The sequence below is a fragment of the Triplophysa dalaica genome, chromosome 8 (genome assembly GCF_015846415.1).
Source record: "Triplophysa dalaica isolate WHDGS20190420 chromosome 8, ASM1584641v1, whole genome shotgun sequence".
Classification (NCBI taxonomy): domain Eukaryota; kingdom Metazoa; phylum Chordata; class Actinopteri; order Cypriniformes; family Nemacheilidae; genus Triplophysa; species Triplophysa dalaica.
This window is the reverse complement of record NC_079549.1, coordinates 24096663-24114604: the sequence shown is the minus strand read 5'-3', so window position 1 is coordinate 24114604 and position 17942 is coordinate 24096663. Positions and strand designations below refer to the sequence as shown.

The 17942-nt window shown below is 38.2% G+C and overlaps 2 protein-coding genes across 2 annotated transcripts; one reads left to right on the top strand and one right to left on the bottom strand.

Annotated features, from left to right (window-relative positions):
- Positions 1-865: 865 nt before the first annotated feature.
- On the top strand, positions 866-12764 carry pfkla (phosphofructokinase, liver a). The gene is made up of 22 exons (XM_056754669.1): positions 866-1115; positions 2012-2085; positions 2203-2280; positions 3153-3342; positions 3459-3624; positions 4431-4475; positions 5222-5330; positions 5436-5531; positions 6226-6318; positions 6413-6538; positions 7103-7167; positions 7254-7317; positions 7401-7547; positions 7625-7695; positions 7781-7868; positions 8763-8915; positions 9013-9177; positions 9833-9894; positions 9987-10098; positions 10459-10558; positions 10679-10784; positions 11325-12764. Exons 1-22 carry the CDS (start codon positions 1031-1033, stop codon positions 11470-11472), a joined length of 2343 nt encoding a protein of 780 aa, XP_056610647.1. The 5' UTR covers positions 866-1030; the 3' UTR covers positions 11473-12764.
- Positions 12679-17721, bottom strand: LOC130427314 (uncharacterized). Its single transcript, XM_056754670.1, has 13 exons — positions 17536-17721; positions 17395-17451; positions 15868-15994; positions 15662-15751; positions 15378-15568; positions 15202-15241; positions 15042-15117; positions 14639-14789; positions 14340-14568; positions 13460-13604; positions 13343-13384; positions 13243-13273; positions 12679-13129 (listed from the first exon to the last, which is right to left on the bottom strand). Exons 1-13 carry the CDS (start codon positions 17582-17584, stop codon positions 12990-12992), a joined length of 1368 nt encoding a protein of 455 aa, XP_056610648.1. The 5' UTR covers positions 17585-17721; the 3' UTR covers positions 12679-12989.
- Positions 17722-17942: the final 221 nt, after the last annotated feature.

The window sequence follows — 17942 nt, the reverse complement described above, 5'->3', positions numbered from 1 at the left end:
TTTTGCTATGCATGACTTATAATAATAATAATAATAAAAATTAAGAAAGAGCAGCAATAAGAGCACGCAATAGATGTCAATCTCAAGATGCTTCGTAAAAGAAAACATTTCTGCAAATTCTAGTCAAAATGTGACTACACTCATGATATTAAAATACAACATGTTTTAATTTATTTTTATTTTACTTATAGTTAAAATATTTCTCCCATAGTTCCCTTTGTTCTATTTCATAATTTTGAGTTTACTCTTATTCTAAAATATGGAGAAAAAATATGAACGAACAAAAAACACTTCACCGGTAGTGTAGTTTTAATGGTCTTCCAGACAGAAATGTAAATACATCTGCTTATTTGCTTATTCCTTTTCTCATTGTAAAATATTGCATTTCCATTAATTCATTTGTGTCCATGTTTGATAATTTATTAATACGAATAAGAACTTGAACTTGAAGGAGTAGATAACTTATTGTTTAAAGCAGTGTTGTATGATCAAAGTTCACTGGTTTTATTGCATTGTGATATAGAGAGTGAAGGGAATGTGCAGTGTTAATAATTCGTTTAAAATCTTTTTTTTACGTTTAAAGTCCGTCACTTTACCTATACTGCACTGCTAAAAACAATATGAACAATAATTCTAATGGATTTAACAATTATTTCACTGGTTTAAATGGAAATTATATTGGGTCTCTACTGGTTGGAATGTGTTTTGTTCCATTGGTGGGATTTAGTCTGGCTCTGCGCAGACCGATCAGCATTTGACCTAAAGTATCGCGAGAGCGAAACGAAAGCTGTGCTTTTAAATTGCTCTCGCGACACTTCATCAAACGCTGGTCTGCGCAGCTCCGCGTGCAGTCAAACACGTCTACAAAAGGGGCGTAGAATTCACTGCGCACTCACATCCGCGTCCTTCCGTCAGTCAGAAGGTCAATCAACACCGTGTAAACAATCCTCTCCGAACGTGACACCGTAACTTCATATCCGGATCTCAAGAAACTCGAGGACCGTGTCGTGATTTTCTTTCCACGAGCAGGATGAGTTCAGCGGGTCTGGAGAAGCTGCGCACGACGGGCGCGGGCAGGGCGATCGCCGTCCTGACCAGCGGCGGAGACGCGCAAGGTGAAGATGCGCGTGCATATATCACTGTGTCGCACACAGTTTAGATTAATAACACGCAAATATAACGTTATTATAGACGTCAATAATGTAATAACCGACTACGTTTAAATAATACGTTTTTCTGTAGGACTAATACTGTCTAGGAACGTTTAAATGTGCACGTGAATATTTCAGTTCTAATTATATATTTTATGTAAATTTACGTTGTTTTTAATCATAGTAGAAGTGTCGTCACGTCGTAAGTTTCGTCAGGAATGAAGAGGAAAAAATCGTTATTGCGTAAACTCGCGTAACGTTTCATTTGATCTCCTGAGAAAAACTCTAAACAATAACAGCCTCATGCAAAGCATTCTGGGTCCAAAATTAGAAAGAAAATCAGAAAAAGGTTGATGAGGATTTCTGGGTTTTTTTCTGAAAACTGTTACCAATAAATTAGATGAACACAAATCTACAGTTACTGGCAACTAGCTGCATAACTACCGCAAAAACGTGAACAGTGTAGTAATAACGTAGCCTATTGAGTAATTTGTACTATCAACTATAGTGAATTGATAAATATACTTCAGTATTTGCTACTTTACTTAATTCTAGTATTCTGTATTATTTGCTACACTTAGGAAATGTGTACTGTAGTATTGACTGTAATGAATTGATAAACTGTAAAAAATGCTGTATACTTTAATTTATTTAGCGATACCTTTGTATGTTATGTACAATATTAAGAAGAATTATGAATGGTGACGAATGTCAGTCTTTAAATAAATAATGAATAATAAAGTGTGAAAGCTGCAATACAATTGAGTTGTTTAACAGATTCACGCTTACACATGTGTCATGATTCTTGAAGAAATCAGGTGGTGTGAGGTGTGTGTGTTTTAACCTTTGACCTCTCTCAGGTATGAACGCAGCGGTGCGAGCCATGACCCGTATGGGTATTTATTCTGGAGCAAAAGTTTATCTGGTGTATGAGGTATTATGCTAATATTTTCTTCCTTTTGTTTTTTAACTGTGTAATGAAATAAATGTGAGCTTGTGATTTGTGTGCGCACTGTTGTATTGTTGTGTTGATGTATTGATTTGATTTCAGGGTTATCAAGGGCTGGTGGATGGAGGAGATAATATTAAACTCGCCAACTGGCAAAGTGTCACCAATATAATCCAACTGGTAAGAACATGTCAGCTTTCAATATGCAAAAAAACTCATTCATTATAAACCATTATAATCGTGTCTCTTTTTTTATGTTTTATGCACATTTCTTTCGTGTTCATTTGGTGCTGTTAAGCTGGTAAACGGGTAAGACGTGTGCTGTTGCATGGAGTGCTTTTATTCCATTTTTTTGAGTCTAGCGTGCAGAATATTGAGTGTACACAGGCACATGTCCTAGACTGAATAAAACGTAATAATGTTTATGTGTTCTAGCTGGCTGTTGAACACGAAGAGCTTTATAGCAAAATGTCTGTTTTGTGTCACGGGGGCTTTAGTTTCATACAGCCGTGTGTAATGTCATTATTGTGTAGATTCTGTATTGGTCAATCCAGTGTGAACATCTGCTTAATGTTTATGTACACTTGCTAACCAATGCTACCATAAAATGTTGTATTATCATGTACTCAAGATTAGAAATAGATCCGTAGTTCAAGTAGTTCCACATGCTGTTGTTTTTCAATGAAACAAATAAGAAGTTTGCGAGAATATTCACACAACTTTATTTGACCGCCGTGGTCACTGTTTTACGAAAGATAGCTGCATTAAGAATCCAGAAATAAAATCATTTGCATGTGTTTCATGGGAAAAATAACTTTTTTGATTTTTTGATGAATTTCTGTGAGAGAGTTCGTGGGATCAGTTTTGCATTTAAATGTTCTGATGCTCTGATGCGCGCCTGGCTGTTTGATGTGTGCTTCATGCATGTCGGAGCGTTTGACCGCAGCACTGCAATGCATTTCTGCAATAACACGTTTAACAGTAAAACAGATTTCTGAACATGATTCATGTGAAATGTTTGATGAATATTTGTCTGTGTGTGTTTGGTTCAGGGAGGGACGGTGATCGGCAGCGCCCGCTGTAAAGCTTTCACCACGCGCGAGGGCCGTTTATCTGCAGCGTTTAACCTGGTGAAGCGTGGCATCTCTAACCTGTGTGTCTGCGGCGGGGACGGCAGTCTCACGGGGGCTAATATCTTCCGCACGGAGTGGACTGGACTGCTGGATGAGCTGCTGAAGAAAGGTAGAAAATCTTGTCATTTAAACATTTTTCATCCATATTTTATAAACATCACATCTGCACGCATGTACTGCATGATCTTTGGTGAGATACGCATCACGTCTGGCTGTCGTTCACAGGCCGGATCACTGAAGAAACAGCCAAACATCACAGTCATCTGAACATCGTGGGTCTGGTGGGTTCCATTGATAATGATTTCTGTGGAACTGACATGACCATCGGCGCTGACTCCGCCCTCCATCGCATCACTGAGATTATTGACGCCATCACCACCACAGCGACAAGGTCAGCGTCACGATGTCATTGATTGCATCCGGTCATTTCCTGTCATGCAGAATCCTACAGCGATTACAGGCCACCAGGCCCCTGCACATACACGGCACAGAGATTTTAATTAAATTCATTATCTGATCATTTTTATTTCATGCCGATTTTAAAGGAAGGAAAGTGATATTGATGACACAGAAAACTAATGGAAATTGATCAAAAGTTTAAATAATATTTCGATCACACTATTAACTAGTTGTTATTAGCATGCCTGTTATAAGCATGTTGGCTGTTAATTGGCACATATAAAGCACATATTCGGCATGACCATACTCTACATCCCTAATCCTACCCAATACCTTAACCTAACAACTAGCTTCCTAGCTATTAATAAGCAACAAATTAAGAGTTTATTGGGAGAAAAGTCGTAGTTAATGGTTTGTTAATAGCGAAAATTGCCCCCTATACTGAAGTGTGACCAATATTTCTAATGTAAAATGATGTTATATGTACCCTCATGTTCACTTAACTGAACATCAGTGATAGAGGAAACCGATGATCTCATTAATTTATAGTGATAGTTGTCTCTGTGAATGGATTTAATTCATAAACCTCACATTCCAGTCACATTCAGTTGTGGACACATCACTGGTGTTCATATGCCGAATTCATGTCACGTCTTGTCCTGTCAGTTCTTCAAACAAAGGAATGTGCTTCTCTATTTTAAGCACATTGTAGCGTGAGAGCTGCAGATACACCACATGTTAATACAGTCAATCTATATCGGATGGATCAGTTTACTGTGTCGTTTTGTCTGTTTTCAGCCACCAGCGCACATTTGTGTTAGAGGTCATGGGTCGCCACTGCGGGTGAGTCACACTGTGTATTTTCTTGCTCAGAATCTGTGAGAAAAACTGCAGCAGGTCATGAGAACACCATGAACTTCAGTTACAAATTCCCTTACGCCAACACCTTACAACCTTACAGCACCCTAGCAACCATGCAGAACACTTCAGAAACCACTCATGATACCATAGCAACCATGCAACTGACCCTAACCCACTCATGACACCCTTGCAACCTCGTAGAACACTTCAGAAACCACTCATGACACCCTATTAACCAAGTGGAACACTTCAGAAACCACTCATGACACCCTAGCAACCATGTAGAACATTTCAGAAACCACTCATGACACCCTAGCAACCATGCAACTATCCCTAACCCACTCATGACACCCTTGCAACCATGTAGAACACTTCAGAAACCACTCGTGACACCCTAGCAACCTAGTAGAACACTTCAGAAACCACTCATGACACCCTAGCAACCATGTAGAACATTTCAGAAACCACTCATGACATCCTAGCAACCATGCAACTATCCCTAACCCACTCATGACCCTAGCAACCATGTAGAACATTTCAGAAACCACTCATGACACCCTAGCAACCATGCACCTATCCCTAACCCATTCATGACCCTAGCAACAATGTAGAACACTTCAGAAACCACCCATGACACCTTATTAACCAGAAAGCCTCTCAGAACATCTTAGCGACTGCCTTGCAATCACTCCTGACACGTTAGCAACCCCACTGGTGTATTTGTGCAGGTATCTGGCTCTGGTTTCAGCTCTGGCGTCTGGAGCTGATTGGCTGTTTATTCCTGAAGCTCCTCCTGAGGAGGGATGGGAGGAGCTCATGTGTAATCGACTGGGAGAGGTGATGACCTTACAGATTTTTGAATGAAACAGCTGGTTTTCTGAATGACGTCGTGAGTTTTTATGAGTACAACACACGTGTTTCATTGTTGACGTGCTTGTGCAGAGCCGCAGAAAAGGATCCAGACTGAACATCATCATCATTGCTGAAGGAGCCATCAGTAAAAGTGGTGAGCCCATCACCTCCAACTATATCAGAGACGTGAGTGAACATCTTCAGCTACAGTTGAAACATGATTTTCTGTGTATCATATTCTTTGTATCTATATTCTATATAGACGGTTGCAGCCGCAACAACATAAACAAACCTTATGTGGCCCAATGTAAATTCCGGTAGACCTCCGCAAAGAATCTATAACTGTTAAGTAGGTTTCATGTAATTTAAGACAATTCCTATCAAATTAAATATTAATGCGAATATAAACCAAATATAAAATATGTTGGCCACTAGCCAAATCCATAGCCAAACACACACCAAAAGTAAACAGGATAGTTCTGTCATCATTTATTCACCCTCAAGTTTTCAAATCTGTATAAATGTCTTTGTTCTGATGAACACAAAGAAAGATATTTGGAAGAATGTTACACATTTTCAGTTCTGGGACATCATCGACCACAATAGTGGAAACATTTAAAAAAGAAGTCAATGGTGCCCCAGAACTGTTTCTAACATTCTTCAAAATATCTTTCTTTGTGTTCATCAGAACAAAGACTTTCATGCAAGTTTGGAACAAGTTGATAGTGAGAAAATGATGACAACATTTACATTTTTGGGTGAACTGTCCCTCTAACTTCGGGGCTGAATATGTGCGTTGAATGAAACCGTTTATACTGACTCTACGATTGAATGATGTGAAACCAACAGCTTTATAGAATTAATCCATCATCTCTTGTAGCTTGTTGTGTCTCGGTTGGGATATGACACGCGAGTGACGGTTTTGGGTCACGTCCAGAGAGGCGGAACCCCTTCAGCCTTCGACAGGGTTTTGGTAAATACATAATTTAATGAAACTTTTGCTGATGGGACTATCATTTACTTTTTTCTCTATATTTTTAAAGTAAAATCTCTGTATTGTTGTGTAGAGCACTAAGTTGGGCGTGGAGGCCGTGGTGGCCCTGTTGGAGGCGGAGAAGGACACGCCCGCATGTGTGATCGGCCTGTCGGGTAATCAGTCTGTGCGGCTGCCGCTCATGGAAGCGGTGGAGATGGTGAGTGTTGAGCAGACACGCGTGAACCGTCTTTCTAACAGTGAAATCATTTTGGTTTCCTTTAGCTGTTTATTCATTTTAATCAGTTTAACGGTTTATTTACAAATTGCAAGCGCAATTGTGTTGCACATCCCACTTTAGCATGTGTATCAAATTTGTACTAAGCAGAAATGGATTCTTAACTTCTGATTTTAAATTGTTATCTACAATAAATGTGGCAATATAAAGGCATTATATTTTAGAAATAATATTTGAATAATTTAGTAAACATTCCTTGTGAGTTGGGTGCAGACCTTTATACCTGCTGATCATTTAGCACCAGTGTTCAGATCAAACATCATCTCTGAATATAGATAAAAAAAACAGACAAATATACAGACAATTATGAAAAATGTGCGTAACTTATACTGTGGTACTGAAAATCTGTTTCATAATGTTAACAGTGAAGTAATTCAGACTATATTTATAAATGTTTACCTTTTATCTAAACACCAGCATTAGAATACATTTGAATAAATTATTTCTGTTATAAAAGAATAATTTTACCGTCTCTTCTGACTAAAGACTAAAGAGGTGCAGAGGGCCATGAATGAGAAACGCTTTGAAGAAGCCATACAGTTACGAGGACGGTAAGAGACATCCTTTCACATTTACATCTGGACCTGTCAAGGTCAAAGTTCACACGGAGTGATGTAATCAATGATGCTCTTCACAGGAGCTTTGAGAACAACTGGAACATGTATAAACTGCTGGCCTATCAGAAGCCTTCTCAGACACAGGTCATACATTAACACGAACATCACAGACTTTAACTGATCTCAGATCAGCCCCATTCATTCTTCTTCTGTGTTTGGGATCTCAGAGCGGACGTTCCATGGCCATACTGAACGTGGGGGCTCCAGCGGCAGGTATGAACGCAGCGGTGCGCTCAGCGGTCCGGGTCAGTTTGGCCACAGGACATCGGGTTTATATTGTCAGCGATGGATTTGAGGGTCTGGCCAACGGAGAGGTAATACTTTACATTGTTATGTTTCAAGAAGAGACGATGTGTGTTCATTGGCTCATGACGCTTGTTTGATGTTGAAGGTTAATGAGGTTGCGTGGCATCAGGTGGCCGGTTGGACGGGACAGGGTGGATCTCTGCTGGGAACCAAACGGTGCGTCACGTCTAAAAACGCAGCATTTGCACAACATTGTCTTCAGCTTTATGACATCACAGCTCCATGTCCCAATGTTTTCCAGAACGCGTCCGAGCACCTGTATGGAAAAACTGGTGGAAAATCTCAAAAAGTTTAATATTCAGTCCCTGCTGGTCGTCGGTGGTTTTGAGGTGCTGGAAGACGTTCAACTTTACTTTTTTGCGACTTTTTAAATCTTCATTCTAATGATTGAAATACGAGTGAAACATTATTAGTTTGTTTTATTTACTTGCACAACAAATAACAGGAATGAATAACAAATGAAATTGAACATGTAGTTTCTGTACATGATCACAAATGTGACCCTGGACGACAAAACACTTTTTGTTTTCGAAATTAAGATTTATACATCATCTGAAAGCATAGATGTATGGTGGTAAGGACAATATTTGACCGAGATATAACTACTTCAAACTCTGGAATCTGAGTGGGCAAACTATTTAAATATTGATAAATTTGTCTTTAAAATTGTCCATCAGAGGAGCTGTAGCAGGCCGTGTCTAAGAAACAGGATTGTTTTACGGCTCACTATTGGCTTACCGCTGTTATGACGATGTGATGAGTAGATGAACCCGAAATCTGAATTTTTAAACTTTACATAGATATCAATCTTGAGTGTGTAATTCTCAAAGAGCGACAGCAGCGAGTGATGTTTGTAGGCCTGTTTTCCGCACATTTTTGTTTGTGATTTTGCTGCATCCACTCACAAACATTAAGTTTTGCTATATTTCATTTAGTCATTTTACATTTAGTCATTTAGCAGACGCTTTTATTTCAGTTGTAAATTTACAAAATATCTTCATGAAACATGATCTTTACTTTGGCATAAAAGACAAAACAATCATTTTGACCCGGACATGGTATTTTTGGCTATAGCTACAAATGTTCTCGTGCTACTTGTGGTCCAGGGTCTTACATGTCATGTAAATGACTTTTAATGCGAAAAAACATTTGCACCTAAAGCCACGGTTAAGCCGTGTTTTTATTATATTGATTAATATTGTGTAATTGTGTTGTTTTTTCAGGCTTATGAGGGAATATTACAGTTGGTTGAGGCCAGGGGGCGATATGATGAGTTATGTATTCCCATGTGTATCATTCCCGCCACCATCAGCAACAATGTGCCCGGCACTGACTTCAGTCTGGGGGCAGATACCGCCGTCAATGCTGCTATGGGTGTAAGTTCACAACATTTCACCTTTTTCACTTTTGACATATCCCTGGAAATCACCTCGCACAGACATTATTAATAAAGTGCATGTCTCTTTTATGAAGAGCTGTGATAAGATCAAGCAGTCAGCCACCGGGACAAAGAGAAGAGTTTTTGTGGTGGAGACTATGGGGGGATTCTGTGGTTACTTGGCAACCTACACTGGCATCGCTGTTGGTGCGGATGCGGCATATATTTTTGAAGAATCGTTTAACATCCATGACCTCAAAGTGAGTCAGAAAACCTCAAATCTTTTCACATACATTCAACCTGGACACCCATTCAGCCAACTCAGGGACCACCGATACAAAACACCCCAATACAGAATTAAGAAAATTTTTAAGGTTCAATAACACAGTTAGAAATTAAACTTCATTTTTATCAATATTTGAAGAGTTTGGTTCCAAAATGAGATGACTAACACTTTTTTTTTATCAAAGTGCAGTTTTTTTTATTTATTTAAGCCATAATAGCTTAACAAATACAGCTAACTAATACAAGTTAACACAATAAAAACACTATGGGAACATAATAAAAAATATGATAAAAAAGGAACCAAACTCTTCATTTATATATAATATAAAATATAATTATTTAATACTGTTTCCTAATGAATTATTATAATAATTTACACTGTTGACTGTAGCTTTTATGTCCGTGTCCTGGATTTGTCTCATCATGAGTGTAAGATGATTACTGTTATATTATTTATTTTTAATGAATATTTTTCATTTATTTGTTTATAGTAAGCTGTCCCTGAAAAATCTGATGATAGAAGTTGAAGGATGTTTTAAATGCAATAACACATGAATGTGAGACGTCATGTTAAAACCCGCAGCACAAATGTTGATGCGCGCTCATGACGCTCGTATGTTTCGTTTTCAGACTAACGTGGAGCATTTGACCGAGAAGATGAAGAAAGACATTCAGAGGGGTCTGGTGTTGAGGTACACTGACCAACATTCACTGTAGAGTCTGGACACACACGGGTTACTAAGATCAACACTGTAAACAGAAGTCTTCATCCGTCTCTTTACAGGAACGAGAAGTGTCATGAGCAGTACAACACAGATTTCATCTACAAGCTTTACTCGGCTGAAGGGAAAGGCGTCTTCGACTGTAGGGTCAATGTTCTGGGACACCTGCAGCAGGTACCTATCACCTGTGACATCATCACACCACTTCAGAGTTCAATAAAGAGTCATGTGACATCATCCAGCATGAAACACAAGAGCATCCACTCATTACTGAGTTTAATAGCAAAAATATACCGACACACTTCGGCACGGTTTTGAGTCTCAATTGAAGGTCAAATAATTGCTAAATTATGCATTTGTCAAACCGAGCTGGTGAGATTCTGAACACGTGTTGTTTGTCATGTCAGGAATATCAGCTGATCTCTTATAAGTTTAGGAGAGCATTATCAGACCAGTTTCCTGTGTAACGAAAGATATACAAAAACAGCATTTTCTTAATATCATAATGTATGTTCTTTGTCTTGTTTTAAACAGGGCGGTGTGCCCACACCCTTTGACAGGAACTACGGCACTAAACTGGGCGTGAGAGCTGTTCAGTGGTTAACTGAGAAGATGACCAGCACTTTTAGACAAGGTGAAAATCAACACGTCACGAGAACAGTACAATTCTGTCACGTATAGAGATTTAATTCAGCACTGGTTTTAGACATTATTGATTTTAATAGTGAAGAGTTGAAACTGTGTGTGTTGTCAGGTCGCGTGTTCGCTAACAGTCCAGACACCGCCTGTGTGATCGGACTCCAGAAGAAAGTTCTGTCCTATAGTCCTGTGACTGAACTGAAGGATCAGACGGACTTCGAGTGAGTGAAATCATCTCTAAACATTTAGGGGCCTTTAAGACAGAACGTGTTTTTTCATTCCAATGCGCTACTTTGCCGTTGTTTTTCTTTGTAATCGTGCGTTTGACGGATGTGCATTACCATTACGCTCGCGTCTTTTGAAGTGCCTCGCACACGCGCCTCGTTTTTAAGATGCTGTGTCAAGTAAAAATAATCTACTTTTACATGCAGCGCTGCTCATCAATGTCAGTTCCAAAAGAAGTGACCAGAAGAATTTGGAGGCGGGGCGTTGCAAGCTTCTGTTTAACAGTAGTAAGATGGCATGACAGTTTTATTTGACAGCAACATGTCCGAGGAGGCGCTCAAAGTGAATGAGTCCGGAGACCCCCATCTCGAGACCCTTAAGCTTAGGCTGTGCATTTAAAAAAAACATATCCGAGCGCTGCGTCTCACGTTTTTAGACGCGTTCTGTCTGATTGGCCCCTTACAGTACATTTCAGTGTGGTGTGGTGTGTTATGAGCAGGTGTAATGTGTGTATAACTGCGTATGATGTCCTGCAGACACAGAATGCCCAAAGTACAGTGGTGGATAAACCTGCGTCTGATGCTGAAGATGTTGGCCAAATATCAGACCTCCTTCGATGAGTATGTGCCCGGAGAGATTGAACATGTGACGCGTCGCTCTCTCAGTGTAGACACCGGCTTTTAAAACATCAGTTTACCTCACTGCCACACAAACACACATCATCTAAAAACAGACAGATTCTGGAGTAAAACATGACTCCAGATCTGTGCCTGATCTCAATGAGGCTGAGACAACTCTAAATCCCTCCATCAAAGCACCTGTTCAGTTAAAACGTGTCTAAAGCTGTAGTTTCTAATTATTAGTATAGTATCAATGAAAAACTAAATACTTTATTGTCAACAGAATTCAATTTTTTGTTATAAATAGTTACTTTGATTTCTTAGAAATATTTTATAGTTTTATTCAGTACAGTATTAAGCTGACATCTGATTGGTCTGTGATTGGTGGACACATAGATATGAATGGGACAAAGAAGAGAAAGGGTTTAAGAATAAAAACAATGAGCGTAATTCTGCTTTAAATTTTGTTGTTGTTTTACAACAAAAGTTTCGTTTTAATTTTAATATGTCCAAGTCAGAATTAGCATGTTACTTGAATTTATCTAAAATATTGTGTAACACTGAATTTTTGTGAACACTGAATAATGAAACTGTAACTCTTAATTATGACATTTTATTCTCCCAAAACTTAGCTGAAACCATAAAGTAGACATTTTACTTACAATTAATGTGTTTTCTATGGACATAAAATCACTTTTGTTCATTTCTTTTGATGGGGACATCTTAAAGTCTTTGACACGTATACATAGATGCTACATTCCACCACTCCAGACAACATCTATATATATGTACGTATATATCTGCTGGAGCAGATTTGGGACTTTTATTGTAGAAAGCCTCAGACTTTCATGTTGCAATGCACCTTTGGACAATTCAATATAGACACGCTGTTAAAATAAGACAAAAAACTATTTAAAATATTTTGTTACTTCCTGCCATATCTAGTGTATATTTCAGTATTGTTTCATGAGAGAATGAAGTGTGATCATAAGCAGTTGAGGTTGACAGATAACCTGACTCTGTGACTCTTTAAACGTGTTGTTGCCTGTTGTGCGGTTAAGGGACTGTAATATCAGTGTGATCATTGTTAATCTAGTGTTGCATGTTTCACACATTCATTATTGAATACTTGTATAACCGTTTTCACATTGCACTGTATGTAACAAACACAAACGTGTCATTTCACTGAAATAGTGTAAGGCTGTAAAACTTTACGAGTAAATAATATATCTGTATTTAGATGTTATATGAATGTAATGAAATAGCTGAATGTCTTTGAAATCCTCTTTATTGCCATTTAAGATAAATTAACATATATAAATCATATAATAATAAAATGTATATTTAAAAACTGAATTGAATTGTGTTTGAAAATTTTCTGTATTAGTGGTAACAAAACCGTACCACAAAGATTAAGTAACTCAAAAACATGCAGACCATCATACACATTCCTCTCTGTTAACTATCTAACACGGTGAATACGTTTTTAGTATATCCATAAAACAAACAAATCATCAGATCTAATAGACATATGAAGAGATTTCTTCTAACAGAATGAGATTTATAGTCATGAGGTTATAATTAACTGAAACTGAATGTGAAGGGAAAGGAATCATCCGGTCCTTCAGTCTGTTGTGTTGAGGAGTTTTGCTGTGTGCTCTCACTGCTGAATGAGAAGGAAAACTCCTCCTGATGATTCTCACCTTCATCGAACAGAAAACCTGCCATACAAACACAGCGTCACATTTCATTAGAACATCATTTCTGTGATTCGAGGGTGAAATGTTCCTGTAGTTGTTCTGCACGGGTTCTATTAAATCATTTTGAACTTCACCTGAGAACTTTGGTCCTGATCCTGGTGACTTCTGCGATCAGAAATAACACATTCAGAGACCAGACACACGTTCAATAATCAAATGTATCTTCACAAATACCTTGTCACTGAAGTAGGAGCTCGTAAAGGTAAACGGTGAGGCCTGTAGAACACACACAAGAATAAAATAATGAAACTGTCAAACGCTGTCTTTGACTGTTTAGTGTTTGAGCTTCACCTCTTCTGTTGTTGAGCCCATGTCAAAATCACAGGCCAGTCTAGGGAACGCCGGGGTGTTTGGAGCAGAATTCAAGGAGAAAACGAAAGCAGGGGAGTCTGATCCTGAGACGTCAGGTCGTCCGGGTGAGCCGACAGGGCTGTTGCTGGGAAAAGATTCAATGGTGATCAGTATCACGTTAATATTATAAGCAGCTGCTTTAAAATGTTACTTTATAAAAACTACAAGGAAATAACTAATATGTTGATGTTCGTATCATACAGAAAAGGTATAGCTTAAAATAATCATGAACTTAAAGGGATAGTTCATTCAACAATGATAAATGTGTCATCATTTACTCATCCTGGAGTGGTTTCGAACCTGTATAATGTCTTTGTTCCAATGAACACAACGAAAGATATTTGGAAGAATGTTAGCAATTTTCAGTTAGGGGACATCATCCACTACCATATTAGATTTATTTTTCTGATAAACATATTTTGAAGAATTTAGGAAAACATGCAGGTCTGCGGCACCGTTGACTACCATTTTATTCTTCCTACTTGTTAGTCAATGATGTCCCGGAACTGAAAATGACTCACATTCTTCTGAATATCTTTCTCTTTGTTCATCGGAACAAAGTAATTCATACAGGAATGTAATAGCGTAAGGGTGAGTAAATGATGAAAGAATTTGCATTTTTGGGTGAACTATCACTAAGTATACTGTACTTAAAAATAAACACGAAGTACACTTATGTTTTGTAAGGGTTGCATTGTATACAGATTATTATATTGAATTGTTTTTCCCGTTTGAGTTGAAGTAGTGACCTACAGTATATTATCTAGACTGTGTACTGTATGAAAGATCAGTGCGCATTTCTTGATGAAGAGTGTCATACTTTAATGAGAAGGTTGGAGTGGTCAGCACAGCCTTCATTCTAGCAGGTGAAGGAGGTGGACAGATAACACCCTCACTAGTTGTGTCCTCCAGAATATCTGCTCTGGTCTTCTCTACGTCACCTCCATCGCTCTCTTCTAATGTCTCTACTGTGACCTCAGAGCCACTGGAACTCTTCACCTGTTCCTTCACCTCCTCTGACCGCTTCTGATCGCCGTCATTGATTTGATCTAAAATCACAAAAGCACACAATAGTGTTACGACAGCTCTGTGGACTACTGAAGTCATTCTGCTGCTTACCTCCTGCACTGTGTGTCTTCTGCCATGAGCTGTAGTTAAACATCTCTGTGTCACATTCATTCATGTCTTCACTGCCTGCGGTTTTACTCTGTTTCTCTTCAGAAAACTCTTCCACAATCATTGTGGGATCACTGCCATCTTCTGCAGCCGTCTAAAAGTTTGAGATTTCACACTGACTTCACATGTTGTTTAAGCCCAGGTGGGATTTGTAGAAGACTTGCGTAAGAATGAGTATCATTATAAGGTATAATACGTCATGGTTAAATTCACTGACAGTTTCAACAGTTAGATTCCACGTACAGGTTAACTACTGGAGTGCAAAAGAACATCTTTTTGAATAATATCTCTAAACCTACTGGAACTCTGTACAGTATATCTCGGAGGAAAACAGCAGATACTTTACCTGCATTTCTGGGTCTTGATGACAATCCACTTCCTGATTATTGTCAGTTTGTAGGGTTTCATTTTCTTGACAGTTACTATTATTTTGAACAATAGTATTATATCAGAAAAACACTAACTGAGAAAATGCAACTCATTTTTTTGAAAACGTGATAAAATACCATTCAGCAGCATTAGAGAGAGTCTCTTGGTCATCCACACCTATTAAAAATGGAGGAAAACCTGTTTAAAATATATTTCTTACACCAACAAAAAGAACAGACATGCTGTCAGTTTGTCAAAAAATAACGACTGAATATTTGAAAGCATGAGAGAGAGTTTGTGTTGAATAAATCACCCTGCAGTGCAGCGGTCAGCTCTTTCTCTTTCTCTGTTATTTGCCTCTCAGTTACTCTGATTCTCTTCTCAATCTCCTCATTCTTCACTTGAACCTGCAGCAGTTTCTGAGCCAGTGAGTTCATACAGTATCTGTCCTTGTGCTGCTGAAATACACTCCTGTAGCTCTCAATTCTCTCCTGGAATATCGTCCTTCAGTCACGAATGTCCAATGATAAACAGACAGAGATTAGAGATTTGCTGCATTCGTTTAATATTCTTCATTGAGTCTTCATGTAAACTCACATGTCTTGATTATAACTGTCCCGTCTCTTCTCTAGCTCAGCTTCCAATGTCTTTTCATACTGAAGTAAAAGACTTCCAGTGTGCTGGTGACTGTCACATTACAAAACAAATCTATGGTATCAGTTACTTGATTGTATTATTTTATTATTTAACATTAAATGATTCTTTCAGTTATATTTAACAGAAAGTCTCTCTCTTTCACCTACTTTTTAGTGTTTTCTTTGATAAACTTCACCGCGGCCTGTTTCTGCTGAATCTCTTCATCGAGTTTTCTGATGGTCTTCTGGGTGGTGTTAATATAATCCTTCTTCTCCTGAATGCTGGACTCAAAGACTAAAGACACACCAGACGGAGCAGAATTTACAACAAACATGGTGATGAATTCTTCATATTATAGAGGAGTGATGTCTGGAGGGCATATTTGTTCAATATTATTATCTTATAATTCCGGATCAATTTCAGATAAACTGTCAAAATACGAGGTGTGTGGTATAGAAAAGAAAAAGTTAAACTTTACAGGTATTTAATTGGGCAAAATGACTTAGCAAATAGTCAAACTACACCATATCAGGGAATATGGCTGTAATCAGGGTAGCTGGTGTCAAGAATTGTCTAAATTATTTCACTTTTTATTCTCACAAAGGTCAAATGTTTGTAGAATGACATCTGGGTTCTCCTTCAGTGTTCTCGCTGTCCTGCTCCTCAGAGTTGTGATTGACTCTGCCATTATTCAGATCATACGTATGAAGCGTTTAACTTCAATGTGTTTGCATTTGACATTTGAAATGATTATCAGATCAAAACTTCAGGAACAGTTACAACCTTTAATCATAATTCAGCTCTTTATGAACACTTTTATATGGTCAGTATTATATACAGTAAATATGAACTTTGATTCTTGTATGAACTTAGTTACATTACAATTTACAAGCTTACATAAGTGAATCAAAATTTTAACGTGAGATTTTCTTTGAATTCGAATATAGCTGAAGCGCGCTCCCTGCTGTACACTAACACTATCGGCCAGCTTCCCTTCTTTTACTTTCCTTCCATTCACTATGACAATTCAAAATAAGTTTTTACCATTTTACACCAAAACCAATGAATTCTAATATTAAAATATAGATTTAACATTGCAAACAGTTATCAAACCCATAGATATCAAAACTAGATGCCTCATTCAAGCTCTCCAGGAACGTAGACGCGTCCGCCATCTTGGAACGGTCCACTCGCATCACTCAGTGACGTGACAGTTTCCTTGAATGCCATGGCTGTGCATTTTAATTACGGAAAAACTGGATACCCTTTCGTTGCTGTTATGTGTTGGTGTGGGAAATATAACGTTTGAATTTACAAAATAACATATGTTTTCATCATTATACATTGTTAACGGACTGGGTTGACATGGTTGCCAGATCTGTGAAACCAAATCCTTTATCACGAGTCCTTAGTCCAAATAACCGAGCTAAACATTCATAAATAAAATAATTTTAAGGTTGACAGCGTACAAAATTCTTCCACTCCTAACCTATGGATAAAACAACCCGGAGCAACAGTTACAAAGTAACCCAAATCCACTGGCAAGAGTTAGACTTGGCAACACAGACCGTTCCAATATGGCGGATGACAACATATAGCGGCCCATAGAAACAGACGCTCATGCGGCTAAATCTATGATCAAACCAGTGTAATCAAATGTCTTTTTTCCCTTTAAACAAGTGATCTGATCTTACATTGGATTTGTTGTTTGACGTCATCTCTCCTCTGACCAAGTTCTCGAGTTTCTATACCTGATATAAAAAATAAAGTAATTTAAACAAACGTGTAAAATGTCAATACAAGTTAACGAGATAAAATGTTCTCTTGTCACTAGCCTAACTGAAACAGCAGGTTGTCAAGTTGGTTTACAGTCTGCTCCTCCATTCAAACGTCTGACAAAAACACAAACACCGCGACACTGACGTGTTTTAAAAGGATATAAATCAGAAATCTGCCTTCAAATGTTGTATTCTGTCGTGTTTTAAACACGGAGCTCGAGCGCGTCCGTTACTCCGGCGGGAGGCGCGCGCACACTGTAATCTCGCTCGCGCTGGAAATTATGACTACATTTTTATTCATTTAAAAATGGTTTCTCATCTATTAATAACGTAATAATGTGCAATCAGTCATTTTATGAATTTGTGTTAAAAACCTTATTTTAGCATTTTTATTAGGGATAGTGTGTATGTAGATGGTTAATTCATATCATTTGACCTGTTACTGTATGTGACATGACAACATG

Excerpts from the sequence above, each read along its gene's own strand:
- pfkla (XM_056754669.1), top strand. The coding sequence starts at position 1,031 with ATGAGTTCAGCGGGTCTGGAGAAGCTGCGCACGACGGGCGCGGGCAGG. Across the intron at positions 5,331-5,435 it reads TGTGTAATCGACTGGGAGAG|AGCCGCAGAAAAGGATCCAG; the intron begins GTGATGACCTTA and ends GTGCTTGTGCAG. Across the intron at positions 7,318-7,400 it reads AGAAGCCTTCTCAGACACAG|AGCGGACGTTCCATGGCCAT; the intron begins GTCATACATTAA and ends TTGGGATCTCAG.
- LOC130427314 (XM_056754670.1), bottom strand. The coding sequence starts at position 17,584 with ATGGAGGAGCAGACTGTAAACCAACTTGACAACCTGCTGTTTCAGTTA. Across the intron at positions 15,242-15,377 it reads GCTGACCGCTGCACTGCAGG|GTGTGGATGACCAAGAGACT; the intron begins GTGATTTATTCA and ends CATTTTTAATAG. Across the intron at positions 15,118-15,201 it reads CTCTCTAATGCTGCTGAATG|TAACTGTCAAGAAAATGAAA; the intron begins GTATTTTATCAC and ends TCAAAATAATAG.